General features: G+C 41.3%; 1 protein-coding gene across 1 annotated transcript in view; it reads right to left on the bottom strand.

The window, feature by feature from the left end:
- ulk4 (unc-51 like kinase 4) overlaps window positions 1–20,430 on the bottom strand; it is a 202,205-nt gene that overhangs the window by 13,890 nt on the left and 167,885 nt on the right. Inside the window, 1 exon segment of the mRNA XM_072912929.1 lies at window positions 11,628–11,665. Coding sequence (XP_072769030.1) covers window positions 11,628–11,665 — 38 coding nt within the window.

The raw sequence follows: 20,430 nt of genomic DNA, 5'->3' as shown, positions 1-20,430 counted from the left end.
AGTAAACTAACCCGGCTGTTTTGGCATGTGTTGCAATGTTAAGATTTCATCATTGATATATAAACTATCAGACTGCGTGGTCGGTAGTAGTGGGTTTCAGTAGGCCTTTAAAGAGCTATGGTGATAATATTATGCATTACCCACCTCTGCAAACCCTAAAAGACAAAGACGGAAGACATTTGAATCTCAATGTTTCTACCTGACCCAAAATGCAAATACAAACGTCCCTTGCTCCCCAAATATTGCGGCTTCAACAAATCACTGATTTTTGTTTAGTTTTTTAAAGAATATTCCACCCCATTTTTGCACTGAATTAAGTACTGTCAAACATGAAAATGGCCATATATATTAAAAATGTCAATACTACATTAGTATTGCCCACTCGATGAGACCAAACCAATCAGATTACTCTGTTCAGTATTGTGGCCACTGATTAGCTCAGCTATAGGAAGCATTTGCATCCATCGATCCATCTTCTACTGCTTGTCCCTCTCGGGATCGCGGCGGTGCCGGAGTCTATAAATGAATGTAAAGGTGACCTAAGGTTGTTATTTAATGTCTAAAGCAGTGCTTCTCAAACTCGAAAACTACCACCTCATTATGGTGGCATGACCAACATTAAAATACAGTGATGTAGTAGGCCGAAGTATTTATTAAAAACAAGGTAGAGGTTTTTATTTAACAGGTATATTTTTGACCCCTGTCATATTACACACAGGTTGAACAGTAAAACTGTGTTATGTATGTAGGAAAATAAAACACTGTACTTTAATCAAGTGATTCTTTGGCGCACCACCAGATGGAGCCTGGGTACCACTAGCGGTACACGTACCACAGTTTGAGAACCTTTGTTCTCGAGGGCTCTCATAATGTTGAAAAATATATTTGCACGGTAGTAAACAGTGGTTTGTGCTGTAGTTATGAAAATATTTGATCAATAATTTGAATTTGAATTTATTAATGGCAAACCCCTTGAGATGCAGCATCTCGTTTTCAAGGGGGACCAAAGACAATTAAAATGAACACAATACACTACAACACAGGACAAGACACACAACAAACAATTACAGAATATCATTAAAGACAATTTTGCTCAGATACCTCTCAGCCCACACAACTCTCTCAGAATTTACAATATTTACAATAAAATAACATATCATGCAGTAAAATACATATATTATTAAATTAAATTCCAACTTAGGACATACTACATACAGTGACATTCAGTTTTAAGATAAACAAAAAGAGACATTTTGAAGGGCCCAATGGATGATACAGACCTCAAAGAGGCAGGCAGATGATTCCAGTAAAAGGGGGCTCTAAAAGAAAAGGACCTCTGGGTCAGCTCTTTACGCCCAGTAGGGACAGTAAATGTAGGATATTGAGAGGGTCTTAGAGGGTAGGATGATGTAAAGGGCACAAGAAAACATTTCAGATATGCTGGTAGATTAAAATAAATACACTTGAAAATAAATAAAAACCAGTTGTACAGCCGTCGCTTGTCAGGATGGAGCCAGTTGAGCTGGGTGTATAAATGACAGTGATGAGTTCTGTATGGACAACTTAAAATAAATCTACCCAAGGTGTTAAACAAAACAATAAGAGGTTTAAGGTGTTTATCATAGGTATTAAAATTAAAATTAGTGATTCATGCTTGCTTTAATTAATATATTGCGATCATATCCGGAACCAATTAACAGTGACAAACAAGGGCCTTTAAGTGTTCCATAAACTGTTGTGGGTATTTTCCCCCCATTCTGCAGTTATACAATGTAGCCTACTTACTAACATGCATGGACCATCAACAACAAATACAAACCCCGTTTCCATATGAGTTGGGAAATTGTGTTAGATGTAAATATAAATGGAATACAATGATTTGCAAATCCTTTTCAACTCATATTCAATTGAATGCACGACAAAGACAAGATATTTGATGTTCAAACTCAAAAACTTATTTTTTTTTTTGCAAATAATAATTAACTTAGAATTTCATTGCTGCAAGACGTGCCAAAATAGTTGGGAAAGGGCATGTTCACCACTGTGTTACATGGCCTTTCCTTTTAACAACACTTATTAAACGTTTGGGAACTGAGGAGACAAATCTTTTAAGCTTCTCTGGTGGAATTCTTTCCCATTCTTGCTTGATGTACAGCTTAAGTTGTTCCACAGTCCGGGGGTCTCCGTTGTGGTATTTTAGGCTTCATAATGCGCCACACATTTTCAATGGGAGACAGGTCTGAACGACAGGCAGGCAAGTCTAGTACCCGCACCCTTTTACTATGAAGCCACGTTGATGTAACAAGTGGCTTGGCATTGTCTCGCTGAAATAAGCAGGGGCGTCCATGGTAACGTTGCTTGGATGGCAACATATGTTGCTCCAAAACCTGTATGTACCTTTCAGCATTAATGGCGCCTTCACAGATGTGTAAGTTACCCATGTCTTGGGCACTAAGACACCCTCTTCACCTTCACAGATGCTGGCTTTTCAACTTTGCGCCTATAACAATCCGGATGGTTCTTTTCCTTTTTGTTCCGGAGGACACGACGTCCGCAGTTTCCAAAAACAATTTTAAATGTGGACTCGTCAGACCACAGAACACTTTTCCACTTTGTATCAGTCCATCTTAGATGAGCTCAGGCCCAGCGAAGCCGACGGCGTTTCTGGGTGTTGTTGATAAACGGTTTTCGCCTTGCATAGGAGAGTTTTAACTTGCACTTACAGATGTAGCGACCAACTGTAGTTACTGACAGTGGGTTTCTGAAGTGTTCCTGAGCCCATGTGGTGATATCCTTTACACACTGATGTCGCTTGTTGATGCAGTACAGCCTGAGGGAACGAAGCTGCTTACGTGCAGTGATTTCTCCAGATTCTCTGAACGCTTTGATGATATTACAGACCGTAGATGGTGAAATCCCTAAATTCCTTGCAATAGCTCGTTGAGAAATGTTTTTCTTAAACTGTTCAACAATTTGCTCACGCATTTGTTGACAAAGTGGTGACCCTCGCCCCATCCTTGTTTGTGAATGACTGAGCATTTCATGGAATCTACTTTTATACCCAATCATGGCACCCACCTGTTCCCAATTTGCCTGTTCACCTGTGGGATGTTCCAAATAAGTGTTTGATGAGCATTCCTCAACTTTATCAGTATTTATTGCCACCTTTCCCAATTTCTTTGTCACATGTTGCTGGCATCGAATTCTAAAGTTAATGATTATTTGCAAAAAAAACAATGTTTATCAGTTTGAACATCAAATATGTTGTTTTTGTAGCATATTCAACTGAATATGGGTTGAAAAGGATTTGCAAATCATTGTATTCCGTTTATATTTACATCTAACACAATCTCCCAACTCATATGGAAACGGGGTTTGTATGTTTCGCCATTATTTTTTACACCTTTTAATTTTACAAATGTTCCGCTTGTCCTAGCAACAAAAACAATACAGTGCCGTATTTCCACATCTTCCTCCGTGCAAACGGACATGGCCTATTAATATGTTACCCGAACAAAAACATAACCACTACTATTTTCCTATGCTTAGGTTAACATTTTTTTTTTAGCAGGGCTCTACTTTTATCAAACATAAAAGAACAGAAGAAGACCCCTGAAGACTTCTTTAATTAATGGTCATTCTGTAGTACATCTTGTCAAGTCCAGAGCTAAGAACATGTGTCATATTCTGCATGATAATGTCTACAAAGGCAGCCAGTCTACTCTGCACCTTAAGGTCACCCCTGATCAGTAACTGCACGGCTTTTTATACCACTCAACTAGCGGCGTCCTAACGATCCATGCATCCATGCTGCACTAATAAAGATACATACTGGAAGCTTCTTCAACCTCCAGCAGGTCCCCCCCCGACCCCCCCTACACACACACATGCTGCAAAAACTGAAATCTAAGTAAGATTAAATATCTCAAATAAGGGTGATATTTGCTTATTTTCTGTCTGATAAGATAATTCTTCTCACTGAGCAGATTTTATGTTGAGTGAGAGTGTTTTACTTGTTTTAAGTGTTTTGGTCCTAAATGATCTCAGTAAGATATTCCAGCTTGTTGCTGAGATTTTATGACCTAAATATTGAGTAAAACGTGCTTGAAACTAGAATATCAACTGTTGCAAAGCTGTGTTATCAACACTCACAGGTATAACACTGCTTTTTCAAAGTAATAATTTCTTATTTCAAGCATGAAATAAAAAATCATGACTTTGACACAATTGTGTCTCATAATTAAAACAGATGACGGCCAAATGGACTTAGCTGTTTTATTTTCAATGAAATAATAGAAAATACGTACTCATATAGTAGTACAGTTGGCACAGTACAGTAAACTGACAGTTAATATTTAAACATTTAACATGTGACATTTCAAACAATTTTGAACAGAAGTACTTCATGCACATTCAGATAAATTCTTCAAAATTACAATTAAAAAAAATTGGTCAGCGGGCCGGGCTTTATATATATATATATATATATATATATATATATATATATATATATATGTATATATATATATATATATATATATATATATATATATATATATATATATATATATATATATATATATATATATACATATATTCCTCGCGCACTAATTGACTGAAAGAGCACGCACTTGGCGCGATGATGTCATGTTAACGATGGGAAAATGCATTATTAGACAATATGATTTGGATAGTAGACCCCGAGAGTAACAAGTGGTTGCCTTGTAGCCTTTCCATTAAGAAAAATAAATTAGTTTGTAGTATAAATTTGCTGGTTTCAAGAAATGTAATGCCGAGCGCATATCCTTATGTCAAGATAATGGCACTAGCCTTTACTTAATTTAAGAATATTTTTCAATATATTGAGACAAAAAGGTCTCATATTTTTTTTTCTATCAAGAAAAGTGCACTTGTTATTAGTGAGAATATACTTATTTTAAGGTATTTTGGGGTTCATTGAGGTTAGCTAATTTTACTTGTTTTGGAAAGTCTTAACAGGCCACATTTTCTTGTTCTATTGGCAGATAATTTTACTTAGTTCAAGTAAAATACCCCAATTTTCTTATTTTTTTTCCTTGTTTTTGAACACTGACTTTTTGCAGTGCAGCAACCTCCAAATGTTCTTCTCTCATCCTCACTCTCGCTCATTTCTCTTAAATGCATGCTTACTGAGTCTACATGGTATTTCTTCCTCACTGTCACCTCTCTGCAACCCATTTTACTTTCTGTTTCATTCTCCTGGCTCCCCCACATTCTTTCAGCCGCACTTTTCCTCCACATCTTCATCCCTCTCTCTTTAGTCCCTCTGTCTTCCTTCCCCAGGGGGTATTATCTCAGTCAGAGGCAAATCTGCCCAATTATAAGCCTCATCTCCTCTCTCCCTCCCTGCACACACACACACACACACACACACACTCACACACACATACACACACACACACACACACACACACACATGCACGTCCACACAGAATAGGCGAGTGGTCCTGCATTTACCGCCACACTTCCACACATCCCCTCTGTGGCTAAAACAACACAAGCACCTTCCTATTTCCCCCCTTCAACACTGTCTATTTATTCGCTTCCCAGCACACAAACACACTCACTTGCCCCCTTCCCCTCTCTTTCTCTCTGTCACACCTTAAAAAGCCAATTATACACACTTCCTCTCTCTCCTCCTGCTTCCCTACGCCCTTCTTCTTCGTCACCACGTCTAGAGTAAACCCCGAACTTAAAGGGAGGGAGGGGAGCAGAGTGCCAAATATAGGACGAGGAGAGAGCAAAATGGGACGGGACAAAAAAGAAAGAAAAAAAGAGTGCAGAATGTAATCATATCCCTTATAGCATGGAGGAAAAGTGGCTGTCGGGTTAAGGAGAGCATGGCTGCAAGCAAGTGAAGACTTCAAAAAAGGAGAGGAAACAAGACGTTGTCAAGGAGGCTATGGACTGATGATGACTGACAACTTAATTAGCGTACACAAGAAGCATATGGAAAATGAGGAGTTGTGGCGTGTTTTGGTGGGACTGCGCAAGACGGTATATGCTCTGGGTGCATCTGTTAAAAGCAGCCTCAGAAACCTTGGGGTTGTGTTTGATCAGTCCAAGTCTTTGCAGGGCCACTGTCGTCAACTCACCAAAAAACTGTTTTTATCATCTCAGAAATATTTCTAAAGTGAGAAATTTGTTGTCAAATTGGATCTCGAAATGATCATTCACACGTTCATTTAGTCTCGCATTGACTATTGCAATTCTCTTTTCACTCTTTTCAACAAGTCAACGCTAAAGAGACTTCAGACTGTACAAAATGCGGCTGCCAGACTTTTGACGGGTGCACCTAGGACAGCCCATATCACCCCCGTTTTATCCAGTCTTCATCGGCTTCTAGTTAGATTCCGCATTGAGTTTAAGATTTTAGTCCTGGCATTCCGTCCCTCAGTACATCACTGACTTGCTATGCTCCTACTCTTCAGGGCGCAGCCTCCGGTCTTCAGGCCAGGGTCTTCTAAAGATTCCAAAAAGTATCTCATCCATCCCCGGGGCCTTGCCACTGAGAAACTTTTTAACTACCTCGGCAACCTCAGCCCCAGAAATAGGAGAGCCCACCACAGATTCCCCAGGCACTGCTTCTGCATAGGAAGACGTGTAGGTGGGATTGAGGAGGTCTTCAAAGTATTCCCTCCACCGATCCACAACATCCGCAGTCAAGTTCAGCAGCACACCATCCTCATCATACAGTGTGTTGACAGTGCACTGCTTCTCCCTCCTGAGGCGGCGAATGGTGGTCCAGAATCGCTTTCATCCGGAGGTCGTTTTCCTTGGCTTCCCCGAACTCCTCCCATGTTCGAGTTTTTGCCTTCACGACCGCCAACGCCCCGCATCACTTGACTTGTCGGTACCTGTACGCTGCCTCCAGAGTCTCATAAGCCAAAAGGACTCTTTCTTCAGCTTGACGGCATCCCTCACCATTGGTGTCCACCTGCGGGTTCTGGGATTACCGCCACGACAGGCACCAACCATGTTGCAGCCACAGCTCCGATCGGCCACCTCGACAATAGAGGTACGGAACATGGTCCACTCAGACTCAATATCCAGTACCTCTCTTGTGATATGTTCAAAGTTCTTCCGGAGGTGGGAATTAAAACTCTCTCTGACGGAAGATTCTGCTAGATGTTCCCAGCAGAACCTCACAATGCGTTTGAGCCTGCCAGGTCTGTCCGGCATCCTCCCCCACCATCGGAGCCAACTCACCACTCGGTGGTGATCGATAGAAAGCTCCACCCCTCTCTTCACATGAGTGTCCAAAACATGAGACCGCAAATCTGATGACACAACCACAAAGTCGATCATGGAACTAAGGCCTAGGGTGTTCTGGTGCCAAGTGCACATATGGACATCTTTATGTTTGAACATGGTGTTTGTTATGGACAATCTGTGACGAGCACAAATGTCCAATAACAAAACACCACTCAGGTTCAGGTCCGAGTGGTTGTTCTTCCCAATCACGCCTCTCCAGGTTTCACTGTCGTTGCCAACATGAGCATTGAAGACACCCAGCATAAGAAGGGAATCACCTGAGAGAGCACTCTACAGTACTCCCTGAGGGGAATCCAAATAGGGTGGGTACTCTGAGCTGTTGTTTGGAGCGTAAGCACAAACAACAGTCAGGACCTGTCCCCCCACCCGAAGGCGGAGAGAAGCTACCCTCTTGTCTACCGGGTTAATCTCCAACGTGCAGTCTTCGAGCCCGGGGGCAACAAGAATTGCCACCCCAGCCCATCGCCTATCACTGCGTGCAATGCCAGAGTGGAAGAGAGTCCAGCCCGTCTTGAGAGAACTGGTTCCAGAGCCATTGCTGTGCGTCAAAGTGAGTCTGACTATATCTAGCTGGAACTTCTTTACCTCGCGCACCACCTCAGCCCCCCCCAGCGAGGTGACGTTTCATGTCCCAAGAGCTAGCTTATGTAGCCGAGGATCGGACCGCCAAATGCCCTGCGTGAGTGGTGAGCCCATTGGAGGGGGAACCCACGTTGCCTCTTCGGGCTGTGCCTGGCCAGGCCCCATGGGGACAGGCCCTCATGGACGCCCCTGCTTATTTCAGCAAGACAATGCCAAGCCACGTGTTACAACAGCGTAGCTTCATGGTAAAAGAGTGCGGGTACTATACTGGCCTGCCTGTAGTCCAGACTTGTCTCCTATTGAAAATGTGTGGCGCAATATGAAGCCTAAAATACCACAACGGAGACCCCGGACTGTTGAACAACTTAAGCTGTACATTAAGCAAGAATTCCACCTGAAAAGTTTCAATAATTGGTCTTCTCAGTTCCCAAACGTTTACTGAGTGTTGTTAAAAGGAAAGGCCATGTAACACAGTGGTAAAAATGCCCCTGTGCCAACTTTTTTGCAATGTGTTGCTGCCATTAAATTCTAAGTTAATGATTACTTGCAAAAAAAATAAGTTTCTCAGTTTGAACATTAGATATCTTGTCTTTGCAGTCTATGCAATTGACTATAAGTTGAAAAGGATTTGCAAATCATTGTATTCTGTTTTTATTTACGAATTACACAACGTGCCAACTTCACATATATATGAGGATCACATCAGGGGTTGATCTTGCTTTGGTTTTTGTCAGACACCAGGGATCAGGTTGGTGAAATGGTTATATTACAATTAATAATGCCAAATAATATCGCTATATACAGCCCTATCGCAAGAGGCTACAATATACACTACTTACAAAAAGTCAAAATGTGTGACTTCTGGGTGAAATTTTAGGATAAATCTAAGATGCTCTATAAACTCTTCACTGTTTCAGTACTTTTTGCATAAGTAGCTGTTCTCCAACAAGAAAATGACAGGTGAACAAATTCTACATGTTCATAGAAAAGGCATACTGTATGCCCTTCTGTGATTGTACAGGTTGCTCTGTATTTCTGCTGCAACTTGCTGATGACACTCTGTGACACATACGCTCAGTGGCCACTTCTTTCAGAGAGCATGCAGTTTAAAGCCTGGCTATGACAATGTACTGTTGATCAATTGTTAGATCGTGGTCACATGATGTCAAAATGTGAACAGTTACTATACCGTACAACGCATATGTTCAGTTTCTTTTTATAACATGTCCGAAAAGGAGTCGGAAGAAACAGAGCTTCATTGGTCAAATCATGGATCACACACTTAAGTGAATTTTGCTGCTCATCCTCTTGTTAGTGAAAAGAGCATATCCCAACCTTTTTGTTAGTAGTGTTAATCACAATATTGATTCTCACTGATATAAAGTGCATCCGGAAAATATTCACAGTGCCTAACTTTTTCACATTTTGTTATGCTACAGCCTTATTCCAAATTGGAATTAATATTTTTTTTCCTCAACATTGTCCATCCATCCATCCATTTTGTACTGCTTATTCCCTTCGGGGTCACGGGGGGCGCTGGAGCCTATCTCAGCTACAATCGGGCGGAAGGCGGGGTACACCCTGGACAAGTCGCCACCTCATCGCAGGGCCAACACAGATAGATGGACAGCATTCACACTCACATTCACACACTAGGGCCAATTTAGTGTTGCCAATCAACCTATTCCCAGGTGCATGTCTTTGGAGGTGGGAGGAAGCCGGAGTACCCGGAGAGAAGCCACGCGGTCACGGGGAGAGCATGCAAACTCCACACAGAAAGATCCCGAGGCCGGGATTGAACTCACGACTACTCAGGACCTTCGTATTGTGAGGCAGACGCACTAACCCCTGTTCCACCGTGCTGCCCTCCTCAACATTGTTCCCTTTTTTTTTTTAAATGTATTAAAAATAAAAAAGGAAACAATCACATGTAGATAAGTATTCACAGCCTTTACAAAATACTTTGTTGATGCACCTTTGGCAGCAATTACAGAGTTTGTTTTTAAACGATGTCACAAGCTTGGTACACTTATTTTTTGGCAGTTTCACCCATTCCTCTTTGCAATACCTCCCAAGCTCCATCAGGATGGATGGGAAGTATTTAGTTTTCCTCCAGATGTTTCTGTACAATGCTGCAGTCATCTTTCCCTCTATCCTGACTAGTCTCCCAGTTCTTGCCGCTGAAAAACATCCCCACAGCATGATGCTGCCACCACCATGCTTCAATGTAGGGATGGTATTGGCTTGTTGATGAATGGTGCCTGGTTTCCTCCAAACATGATGCTAGGCATTCAGGCCAAATAGTTCAATCTTTGTCTCATCAGACCAGATAATTTTATTTCTCATGGTCTGAGAGTATTTCAGGTGCATTTTGGCTTCCATCTGGCCAGCCTACCATACAGGCCTGATTAGTAGATTTCTGCATAGATGGTCGTCCTTTTGGAAGGTTCTCCTCTCTCCACAGAGGAATGTTGTAGCTCTGACAAAGTGACCATCGGGTTCTTGATCTCCTTCCTGACTAGACTAAGATGAATGCAGCAGTGTACAGAGACATCCTGGATGAAAACCAATGATTCCCATCCAACCTGATGGACCTTGAGAGGTGCTACAAAGAGGAATGGGCAAAAATACCGAAACATAGGTGTGCCAAGCTTGTGGCATCGTATTCAAAAAGACTTGAGGCTGTAATTGCTGCCAAAGGTAAGACAAAATATTGAGCAAGCGCTGTGATCACATATGTACATGTGATTTTTTTTTTAAATACATTTGCAATGTAAACTTTCCGGTTGCACTGTACTTGTAACTAAACAGTATTTTATGTATGTGTAGTGTTTAATTGTTTATACATTATGTTGGTAGTTGATATTCCATAATTGTGTGACAAATGCTAAATAGAAATTAGATTTTAGCTGTGCCCCACAACACTATCAAAATATTTGAATTTGTTTTGAAAATAGTTCAAAATTATTTGTTGGACTGATTACCTTCCAAGATTATGTATATGCCAATTAAGGCTGTTAAAAGGTACTTGGCCATTCCACAATCTTCAGCTTGTCATCTTAGTTATAGAAATGGAAAATTGTCATGAGACCCAGTTTCCAAACAAATGGGATCATGTCCTTTTTCAAGATGCCACAGTACAAGATGCTACAATGAACCACAGCCCGCCGGTGCCGGCAGCACTCATGCAGACCCAGACCATGACACAACCAATGCCAAACTTAATTGCAGGCACGACACAATATCTTGGTTCTCACTTGTGTGGCCAGCTTGTTAAGCACTATTTTATATGTCTGTTGACTTCCATCCATCCATTTTCTACCGCTTGTCCCTTTCAGGGACGCGGGGGGTGCTGGAGCCTATCTCAGCTGCATTCAGGCAGTAGGCGGGGTACACCCTGGACAAGTTGCCACCTTTAGTGAATAGTAGATGTACAGTGACTACTCTAAAGTACAGTCTATCCAAGTTTACTTCCTATATATTGTCCCTTGAGAAGATAAATTGTAATTAAAACGGTTGCTGAAATGTGAACGGTGTTTTTTTTACAATGTCAGACAATTAATTAATGCAAGATACTGGCACAGTTGGACTAATGACAAGCAGGCCTCTAGGCATTACGTGACCCACTTTGACTTGGCAATCCTCCTTATTAGCCGAGCACAAATATGCAAGAGTTTTCTTGACTTCTTCTACAGAGAAGTTGGACCCTTTATCCATACTGATTACATTACCTTCTTGGTGTTCTGACTCCAGTTGTATTACCGTTGTTCTAGAGAGAGGAAGGGATGATAATTATTGCAGACAAATTCACAATCAAACAGTAACCAGTAAAACGTCTTATTGTACGAGACAATTTGATTTTCTAGTATAGAGCCTTAAGAGGAAAATAACTTAGCTCACTTTTTTCCTACCTCCTATCTTCTCCATCACTCCCTTCTGCCCTGCTCTTCCACCTCATCCTCTCCTCTTACTCTCTGGTGTCCCTCCTAATTCACTTCTCCTCTCCCCTTGCCCTCATTGCATGATTTGATCCTTGGTGAGATACACCAGCCCTGCCTGCGGGGCCTGTGTGCATCAGTATGATCTGTGTATGGCCTGATAAGCCTGGCTAGTGCTCATCATGTTTGCAGTAGCCTGAGGCGGAAGACAATTACATCAAGTCGTACCTCAAACCACCTGCCTGTCAGGAACAACAAATGACAAAGCACATTTTACTTTGATCTTCATCAGCTAATTAGTCATAGAGGGCAACCTTGAAAGACATGACCGTGGGTTTGACGGCTTAGGAACACACGCTTGAACTGTGAGGAGACAAGCTCGGACAACAAAACTATATTTTATCTAAGATCGGTGTCTTATGAATATAAACCTATTACCACAACACCAAGGGACCAGGGTTGTCAGTGGGGCATAGGAGCACAAATCCAAGCATGGGGACAGGAAAGACATCCCTCATGCATCCCCGTCAGCTTTATACCCTTCACCCTTAAGCTTCCAACACTGGTCCACCAATCCCAACTGGTTAACAGTTACATGCACCAGTGCTAGCCAATGGGCCAAAAGCCACAGGCTGTAAACCTATCGCCCTTTGATGGACTCAAAGCAAGTTTAGCAAGGGTTAGTGCTTTTCAACTACTGCCGCGGCACACTAGTGTGCTGTGAGATACAGTCTTGTATTCTGTGGGAGAATATGTCATTTCACCTATTTGGGTTCAAAATATTTTTTGCAAACCAGTAATAATAATCTGCAAATGTGCCGTTGTTGAGTGTCGGTGCTGTCTAGAACTCGGCCGAGTAACCATGTTGTACTTTTCCATATCAGTAGGTGGCAGCAAGTAGCTAATTGCGTTGTAGATGTCGGGAACATGGTTCGTCGTGATCACAATATGCAGACGACAACGTGCAGGTAAAAAGGTATCTAATGCTTAAACCAAAAATAAACAAAAGGCGAGTGCCGCTAAGAAAAGGCATTGAAGCTTAGGGAATGCTATGCAAAACGAAACTAAAACTGAACTGGTTGCAAAGTAAACAAAAACAGAATGCTGGCAGACAGCAAAGATTTACAGCGTGTGGAGCAGACGGCGTCCACAAAGTACATCGGAACATGACATGACAATCAATAATGTCCCCGCAAAGAAGGATAGCGACAACTTAAATAGCCTTGATTGCTAAAACAAAGCAGGTGCGGGGAATAGCGCTAAAGGAAGACATGGAACTTCTACAAGAAAATACCAACAAAACAGGAAAAGCCACCAAAATAGGAGCGCAAGACAAAAACTAAAACACTACACACAGGAAGACACCAAAAAACTCCAAACAAGTCACGGTGTGATGTGATAGTACTTTGAGACAAGAGCTATAGTCATGCATGGTTGGTTATGGTTTGAATTCTTATCCAACACTTGCGAGAACAACTTTTTATTGTCAATATCAGCTGCTGAGTTTCATTTTTTAATGTTTTCTGCTGCTGGTGTGCCCCCGAATTTTGTCAATGAAAAAAATGCACCTTGGTTCAAAAAAGGTTGAAAAACACTGTGTTAGACAACCAACTCTGTCATAATCTCTAACTATCAATCGGTTTATTTTCTTTCTCCTACCCGACGACTGCATTAGTTAATGCAGACGCTGCTCTGATTTGCCTGTCGTCCTTGCGCTCCCGCCTTCCCTCAATTATAAACATGAACACTAACCATACACACATAAAAGTAGGGATGGGTACCCAATTCAGTACCGACTGAATTCCTTCGGTTCGACCGGGTGTCGATTCACATAAAATCAAACGGTGCCATATTTCCATACGTTTGTTGTACGTAACGTCACGTCTGGTTGCAGACTTGGTTGGCTCAAACACTTGGGAGGAAACATTCACTCAAGCAGCACTCAAAGCGGACTCAGCCAAAATGCTTCTAGAGGGGTGTCAAACTCATTTTAGCTCAGGGGCCGCATGGAGGACAATCTCTGCACACGCGTTGCCGGACTATTAAAATGGCATTACAACTAAAAAACAACTTTAGATTGTTTTCTTTGTCTTACTTTGGCCAAAAATAGGACAAATACATTCTGAAAATATTACAATAAAAATAGAGAAAAAAATACAGACAGCGGTAAAATGTAGATCTATGAAGGAAAGAGGAAAGTGAATGAATGTTTATAAATGAATGCATTAACATATGCATAAAACATTATTTTTATTTTATTTTATTATTTTTAATGAATAAAGTAACGCTTATGACAACCTTTTTCAAAAACACAATATAGAATGTGAGATATAACAGTATAATGCATACATTTATTATTTGTTTTCACAATGGTTACAAAAAAGTGGCACCCCAAAAATGTACTGTAGGACCCCATTTTTATGACTTGATGGGGTCATTTTGAAAATTCCTAGCGCCAACGCTGATGGAGTATCGGTGCGTGCACAACAGCAGCAGGCGGCTGTGGCCTGTGGGCCGGTTCTATTACTAATCAAATATCATCTCGGGGGCCATAGATAATTCATTCCCGGGCCGGATCTAACCCGCAGGCCTTGACTCTGAAACCTAGGTTCTAGATAATCAATATGTTTCCATGCACTAAATTAGTCTGATTTATCAAATCATTTAGTTTCTTCCATTTTCACACCTACATGTAAAGTCCCAGTTTCCGTGGTCTATCTCTAATGCGACTGTTGGCCATACACTAGTGGTCATTTCAGCTTCTTTAGCTATGTGGGAATGTAAATAGAGGAACAGCATGCTACATGCTACATGGAAGAGCTTGTAGCTTCAGAGCTCCGTAAAGAGCGGCGTGTTGGTCCTCCACAGAGATTGCTACTCTGATAAGCCTACATGTCAGAGAAAACTGGTTTCCGATCGCATAATCTAGGTATGTTAATCAGATTTTTCAAGAGCCAAACAGGATCAGAGTAAGGTGTTTCCATGCATGGGTTTTAAGAAGCTTATTTTTAGTTCAATTATTAGAGAAATCAGACTAATTTAGTGCATGGAAAAATACTGACTGTTGCAGTTTTACATGCCAACAAAATAATTCTGCCTGGTAGAAAACACTCGAACGTACAATAAGTCTTCACTTTTCAAAATACGCTAGATCAAAGCTAATTTACATTGTATCAGCCATAGACATGCTACTGATTAGCTATAGCGATTTTAGTGACAATTTCAACACTCTTAAATTTGGTAATGATAACTCTAACTAAAATGCAGATTACAATCAAACAGCTACAGTATTGTGTTGTTAGGGCGCAACAAAAGACTGCTTAATGGCAAAGATTACTCCCTGACTAGGAAACACACTGTAGTCTATACACTACTGCCATCTAACATCTTGGAATCGCAACTGCATGCAAAGTGTACCATATAATACTTGCAAATGAGACTCAGAAGTGCAAGAAAACAAGATACAAATATGTTATTTAACACATTACCATTTCTTAAAAACATGTACAAAAAGTGATACCGTTGAGTACTGGTATCAATTTTGAGGTGCCGGTAATTGGCACTGTATTGATTCAAATGTGAAAGGTACCCATCCCTACATAAAAGTACTTCAATATACAATTAAGACAATGTTTTTCTTACTTTAAAGCCCCACTTAAGAACTTTCAGTTTTGGTTAATTTTGGCGTCGCCAGTGGAACAAAGCGGTAGTGTTTTGCCTGAAGGTCGACCACATTTTCCATGAGGACTAGCGCATATAATGTCAAACTGACACGATAATACCACAATGTTTCAGTGTGACTGATCTTTCCACAGTAGGATCCTACATATTTTACTCCAACTTTATATGTGCGGTTTGCAGTCGTTGCATTGTTTTGTTTTTATACAGTACTTTTGAGTTTGTTGCATGACTGGTCGTGTCAGTGTGGAACTGCGAACCAACACGCTGGTGGCTATTTATTGCTACCACGCAAACTTCCAATAGTTGACATTAGCATTATCATTTTGAGATGAGCATCGAAAGTTACTTACAAGGCTGGCAGGAACAGAGCCAAGGCAGCATCGGGTCGAAGTTTTCTCTTCATTTTTGAGCTCAAGTCAGTGAGTGAAAGCCGGGCCAATGTTGATCCTTGATTGTCCTTTTAACCGGATAGGGTCCTTTTTTCTTTTTTTGTCTCGTCAGACAAAACTTTTCGCTTCTTTGGTTATTTTGTACATTCTGCCATGACGGCAGTATTTGCACATAGGCGTTCGGGTTCCTGCCACCCTCCACAAAACAGTCCCCCCCCTATGCAACTGGCAGCTTGACTTCCTCACAGACAGATGCCAGTCTGTGAGAGTGGGCAACAACACTTCCAGTGCCATCTCCCTGACCACCGGCTCCCCCAGGGCTGCGTCTTAAGTCAGCTACTGTTCACATTGATGACCCATGACTGCTGCGCCCGGTCCACTACTAACCACATTGTGAAGTATGCGGACGACACAACAGTAGTGGCCCTCGTCCGTGACAACAACGACATGGACTACAGGGAAGAGGTGAAACATCTGGTTGACTGGTGCAGAACTAGCAACCTGGTCCTGAGCGTCGACAAGACCAAGAAGATCATCGTCGACTTCAGGAGGCACCAGTCCAGCCACACTCCACTCTTCATCAACGGCACAGCAGTGGAGATGGTAAGCAGCACCAAGTTCCTGGGGGTGCAGATAACTGTCAAGATGACCTGGTCACTACACACGGGAGCTCTTGTAAAAAGAGCTCCGCAGCGCATGCACTTTGTGCGTCTAATGAAAAGAGCACAGCACCCTCCCCCCATTCTCACCACATTCTACAGAGGCACTATAGAGAGCCTGCTGACCAACTGCATCTCTGTCTGGGCTGGAGCCTGCAGTGTCTCAGACTGGAATTCTCTGCAGAGAGTGGTGAGGACGGCGAAAAAGATCATCGGACTCCTCTTCCTCCTATCCAGGAAATCACAAAAAGCCGCTGCCTGACCAGGGCTCTGAAAATCAGTAGAGACTCCTCCCACCCCCACCAAGGACTGTTTTCACTGCTGGACTCTAGAAAGAGGTTCCGCAGCCTCCGTAGCAGAGGTTCTGTAACAGCTTCTTCTCTCAGGCCATAATCATAATAAACCCCTCAATTCCCCCCAAAAATGGATTCACTCGCTGGAATATAAAGACAATATAACATACATCCATAAACGTGGATGCATATGCAAAAGTGCAATATATTTGTCTGTACAGTAATCTATCTTTTGTCCTGCACTACAACGAAATTGTGTTCAAATTTGAATGACAATAAAAGGAAGTCTAAGTCTAAAATTGCTTAGTGCAAGTCAAAGAGATACAGACCCCTTTAGTCCATGAAAGAGGTGTCTTTCAACTAGTTGTAAGTCGATGTATGATACCAAAAGTTATGAAAATATTTGTTTAAGGTTTAAAAGTTACTTAGTGCTGCTTTAACATGACATACAGGCTGGAAAGAGTCCATGCCACTACCTTGAGGTCAATCATTAGTCCCATGGAGGGGTGAATTAGAGTAGGTTCTACCATGAGGGACAGAAATGAACACCCAATGTAAGCTGTGACCTGATGATCACAGTTGCAGTGGATATCAATCACATTGGCTCACTCCAAATGGTCTTAACAACCAACCACTTGTGAAGCCCTGACAGCTTCCTGAAGTCTTTCATGTCTCCAGCAGAACAACTTCATCATCTGGACAATACAATTAGACCACTTTATCCATGACTGGTGTGATCACCAGTGACAGGCACAATCAATCCAGATCAGAGTGATTCTGGCCGTATAGATCAATCCGAGTGGGGGCCATATAGACGGCAGTAATGGATCCTGACGTGGCCGGTTTGAATGGGGGTAAACAATCAAGCCAGGAGTTAATCAGGCTGTTGGATAAGGGTGTTTAACATTCTGAATCAGCTAGTTGGAACAAGGCAGGCAGCCATCCAGAACACTGATTATTTTGTGAGGGTGTAGAAGTGCATGTGTGGATGTGTGAAAACTGCGTAAATTGCTTTCTGGAACTGTATGGGTTTTGCAAAAAAAAAAGATTATAATGTGCCTGTTGAAAGGTGGGATAGACTATGTATGCATAAAGGTGAGGAAGGGGCAGGTAAAAATAAATAGTATACAGAATACCTTGTTGTGCTTGGCTGATAACAGCGAGTCTGAGTGTCCATATTTCCACTCCATTAACTCTTCCTACTCACTGCCCTCTATAGAGTTGACAGCACTTATACTCATCTACATATTCACAAGTATGAAGGTTATAAGTAGCAAGTGGGAGATAAAGGAGAAGAAGGACAAAGTGTATCTAAACAAAAGTGAAGAATGCCTTATTGAGTATACACAACAGCCATAACAATAGATGCAATTGACACTGTAAATTCAGTTTTATAGGTGTGATTCTCAACTGTGGGGTTGGAACCCAAAAGTGGGCCACTTAATGCAATGTTTTTCAACCTTTTTTGAGCAGAGGCACATTTTTCGCGTTGAAAAAATGCGGAGGCACACCACCAGCAGAAATCATCCAAAAACTAAACTCAGTTGACGGTAAAAAGTTGTTGTCGCAATTGTTGGATATGATTTTAAACCATAACCAACCATGCATGACTATAGGAGGTGTACTGTATCAATATAGGTCGTGTCTCAAAGCAGATGTACTGTATCAATATAGGTCTTGTCTCAAAGTAGATGTACTGTCACCACCTGCCACATCACACCCTGACTTATTTTGAGTTTTTTTCTGTTTTTCTGTGTAGTGTTTTACTTCTTGTCTTGCGCTCCTATTTTGGTGTCTTTTTATCTTTTTTGGTATTTTCCTGTAACAGATTCATGTCTTCCTTTGAGCGTTATTTCCAGCATCTACTTTGTTTTAGCAATCAAGAATATTTCAGTTGTTTTCATCCTTCTTTGTGGGGACATTGTTGATTGTCATGTCATGTTTGGACGTACATTGTCTTTGCTCCACAGTAAGTCTTTGCTGTCGTCCAGCATTCTGTTTTTGTTTACTTTGTAAGCCAGTTCAGTTTTAGTTTTGTTCCGCATAGCCTTCCCTAAGCTTCAATGCCTTTTCTTAGGGGCACCCACCTTTGGTTTTTTTGGTTTAAGCATTTGACACCTTTTTACCTGCACACTGCCTCCCGCTGTTTCTGACATCTACAAAGCAATTAGCTAGCGGCTGCCGCCTACTGATATGGAAGAGTATTACACGGTTACTCTGCCAACCACTCAACAACAACACATCATTTTCAGACTGTAATTACTGGTTTGCAAAAAATATTTTTTAACCCAAAGAGGTGAAATTAGATCATCTCCCACGGCGCACCAGACTGCATCCCACGGCACACTAGTGTGCCACGGCACAGTGGTTGAAAAACACTGACTTAATGACCAAAAAACTACAAAAATATATATTTATTTTATATCAAATTTATTTATTATTTTATATCAAAACAAATGCACTTTGAAGAAAACCATGACGAAATTAATTGACAATTTAGTCAAATAAAAATGAGACGAAAATAATTAACAGAGACTAAAGTTAGGAATCTATCCAATCACAGTAGCATGCAGCAGAGGGACGGGGGTCCAATCAGAACTACAACTAGTAAGGAAACAAGACTATATTGTAGGGATGTAACGAGAAACTGTAATAATGACAACACTCCCGATGGGTAGTATTACCCTTTTAAATTAAAATAATCTAAAATCCGATAAATGCACTTTTATAAACTCGGGGGCCACAGCGGACTTACTGGTGCCAGCTCGCTAGCTTAAATGCTAACATGAACATACGTCTTGCCCCGTTAAAAACAACATACCCCAATCTAAACTTCTATAAAGACTTTACTGTCTGAGCAACTGACCTATTCAGTCGTGCACATTGAACCTACAAGCTTTGCTCTCTTAGCATGGAATTATGATGGTCGATCTTTCCTCAGTGGAAAAGAGATAGGTGTTTTTATGGTGCGTTCAAGTACCACTGAACAGAGTAGGACAGACAACACCAGCCAGAAGTGATACATTATTAGAATAGTTTTATTTGTTTATTTGTTACGCACTTTGCATTTAAATCAATTTTAAAGTGCTACAGTACAAACCTATGTTTACAGTACAACAATAAAGGTTTAGCTATTAAAACAAATACAACACTAAGACTAAAACACTTCAGTAAAACACAACAAACACAAAAATTGCAACAGTGTGTCCATTTTTTTTTTTCCGTAATGTTTAAAAAGCTTTTTGAGCACATTCCATAATGATAATGACAACCGTGATAATTTTAGTCACAATAACTGATATGAAATGTTCATATCGTTATGTCCCTATACTGTATTGTTACACACGTCATTACAATATGTCTTCTACACCTGGAAGATAGAGAAGACATATGGACACATTTTACCTTTGAAAGGTAGACAAGAAGACATGTGGCGGTATAGCTCGGTTGGTAGAGTGGCCGTGCCAACAACTTGAGGGTTGCAGGTTCGATCCCCACTTCTGCCATCTTAGTCACTGCCGTTGTGTCCTTGGGCAAGACACTTTACCCACCTGCTCCCAGTGCCACCCACACT

The sequence above is a fragment of the Nerophis lumbriciformis genome, linkage group LG04 (assembly GCF_033978685.3).
Source record: "Nerophis lumbriciformis linkage group LG04, RoL_Nlum_v2.1, whole genome shotgun sequence".
Classification (NCBI taxonomy): Eukaryota; Metazoa; Chordata; class Actinopteri; order Syngnathiformes; family Syngnathidae; genus Nerophis; species Nerophis lumbriciformis.
Note: the sequence above shows the minus strand (reverse complement) of the source record. Positions and strands in the feature narration are given on the sequence as shown.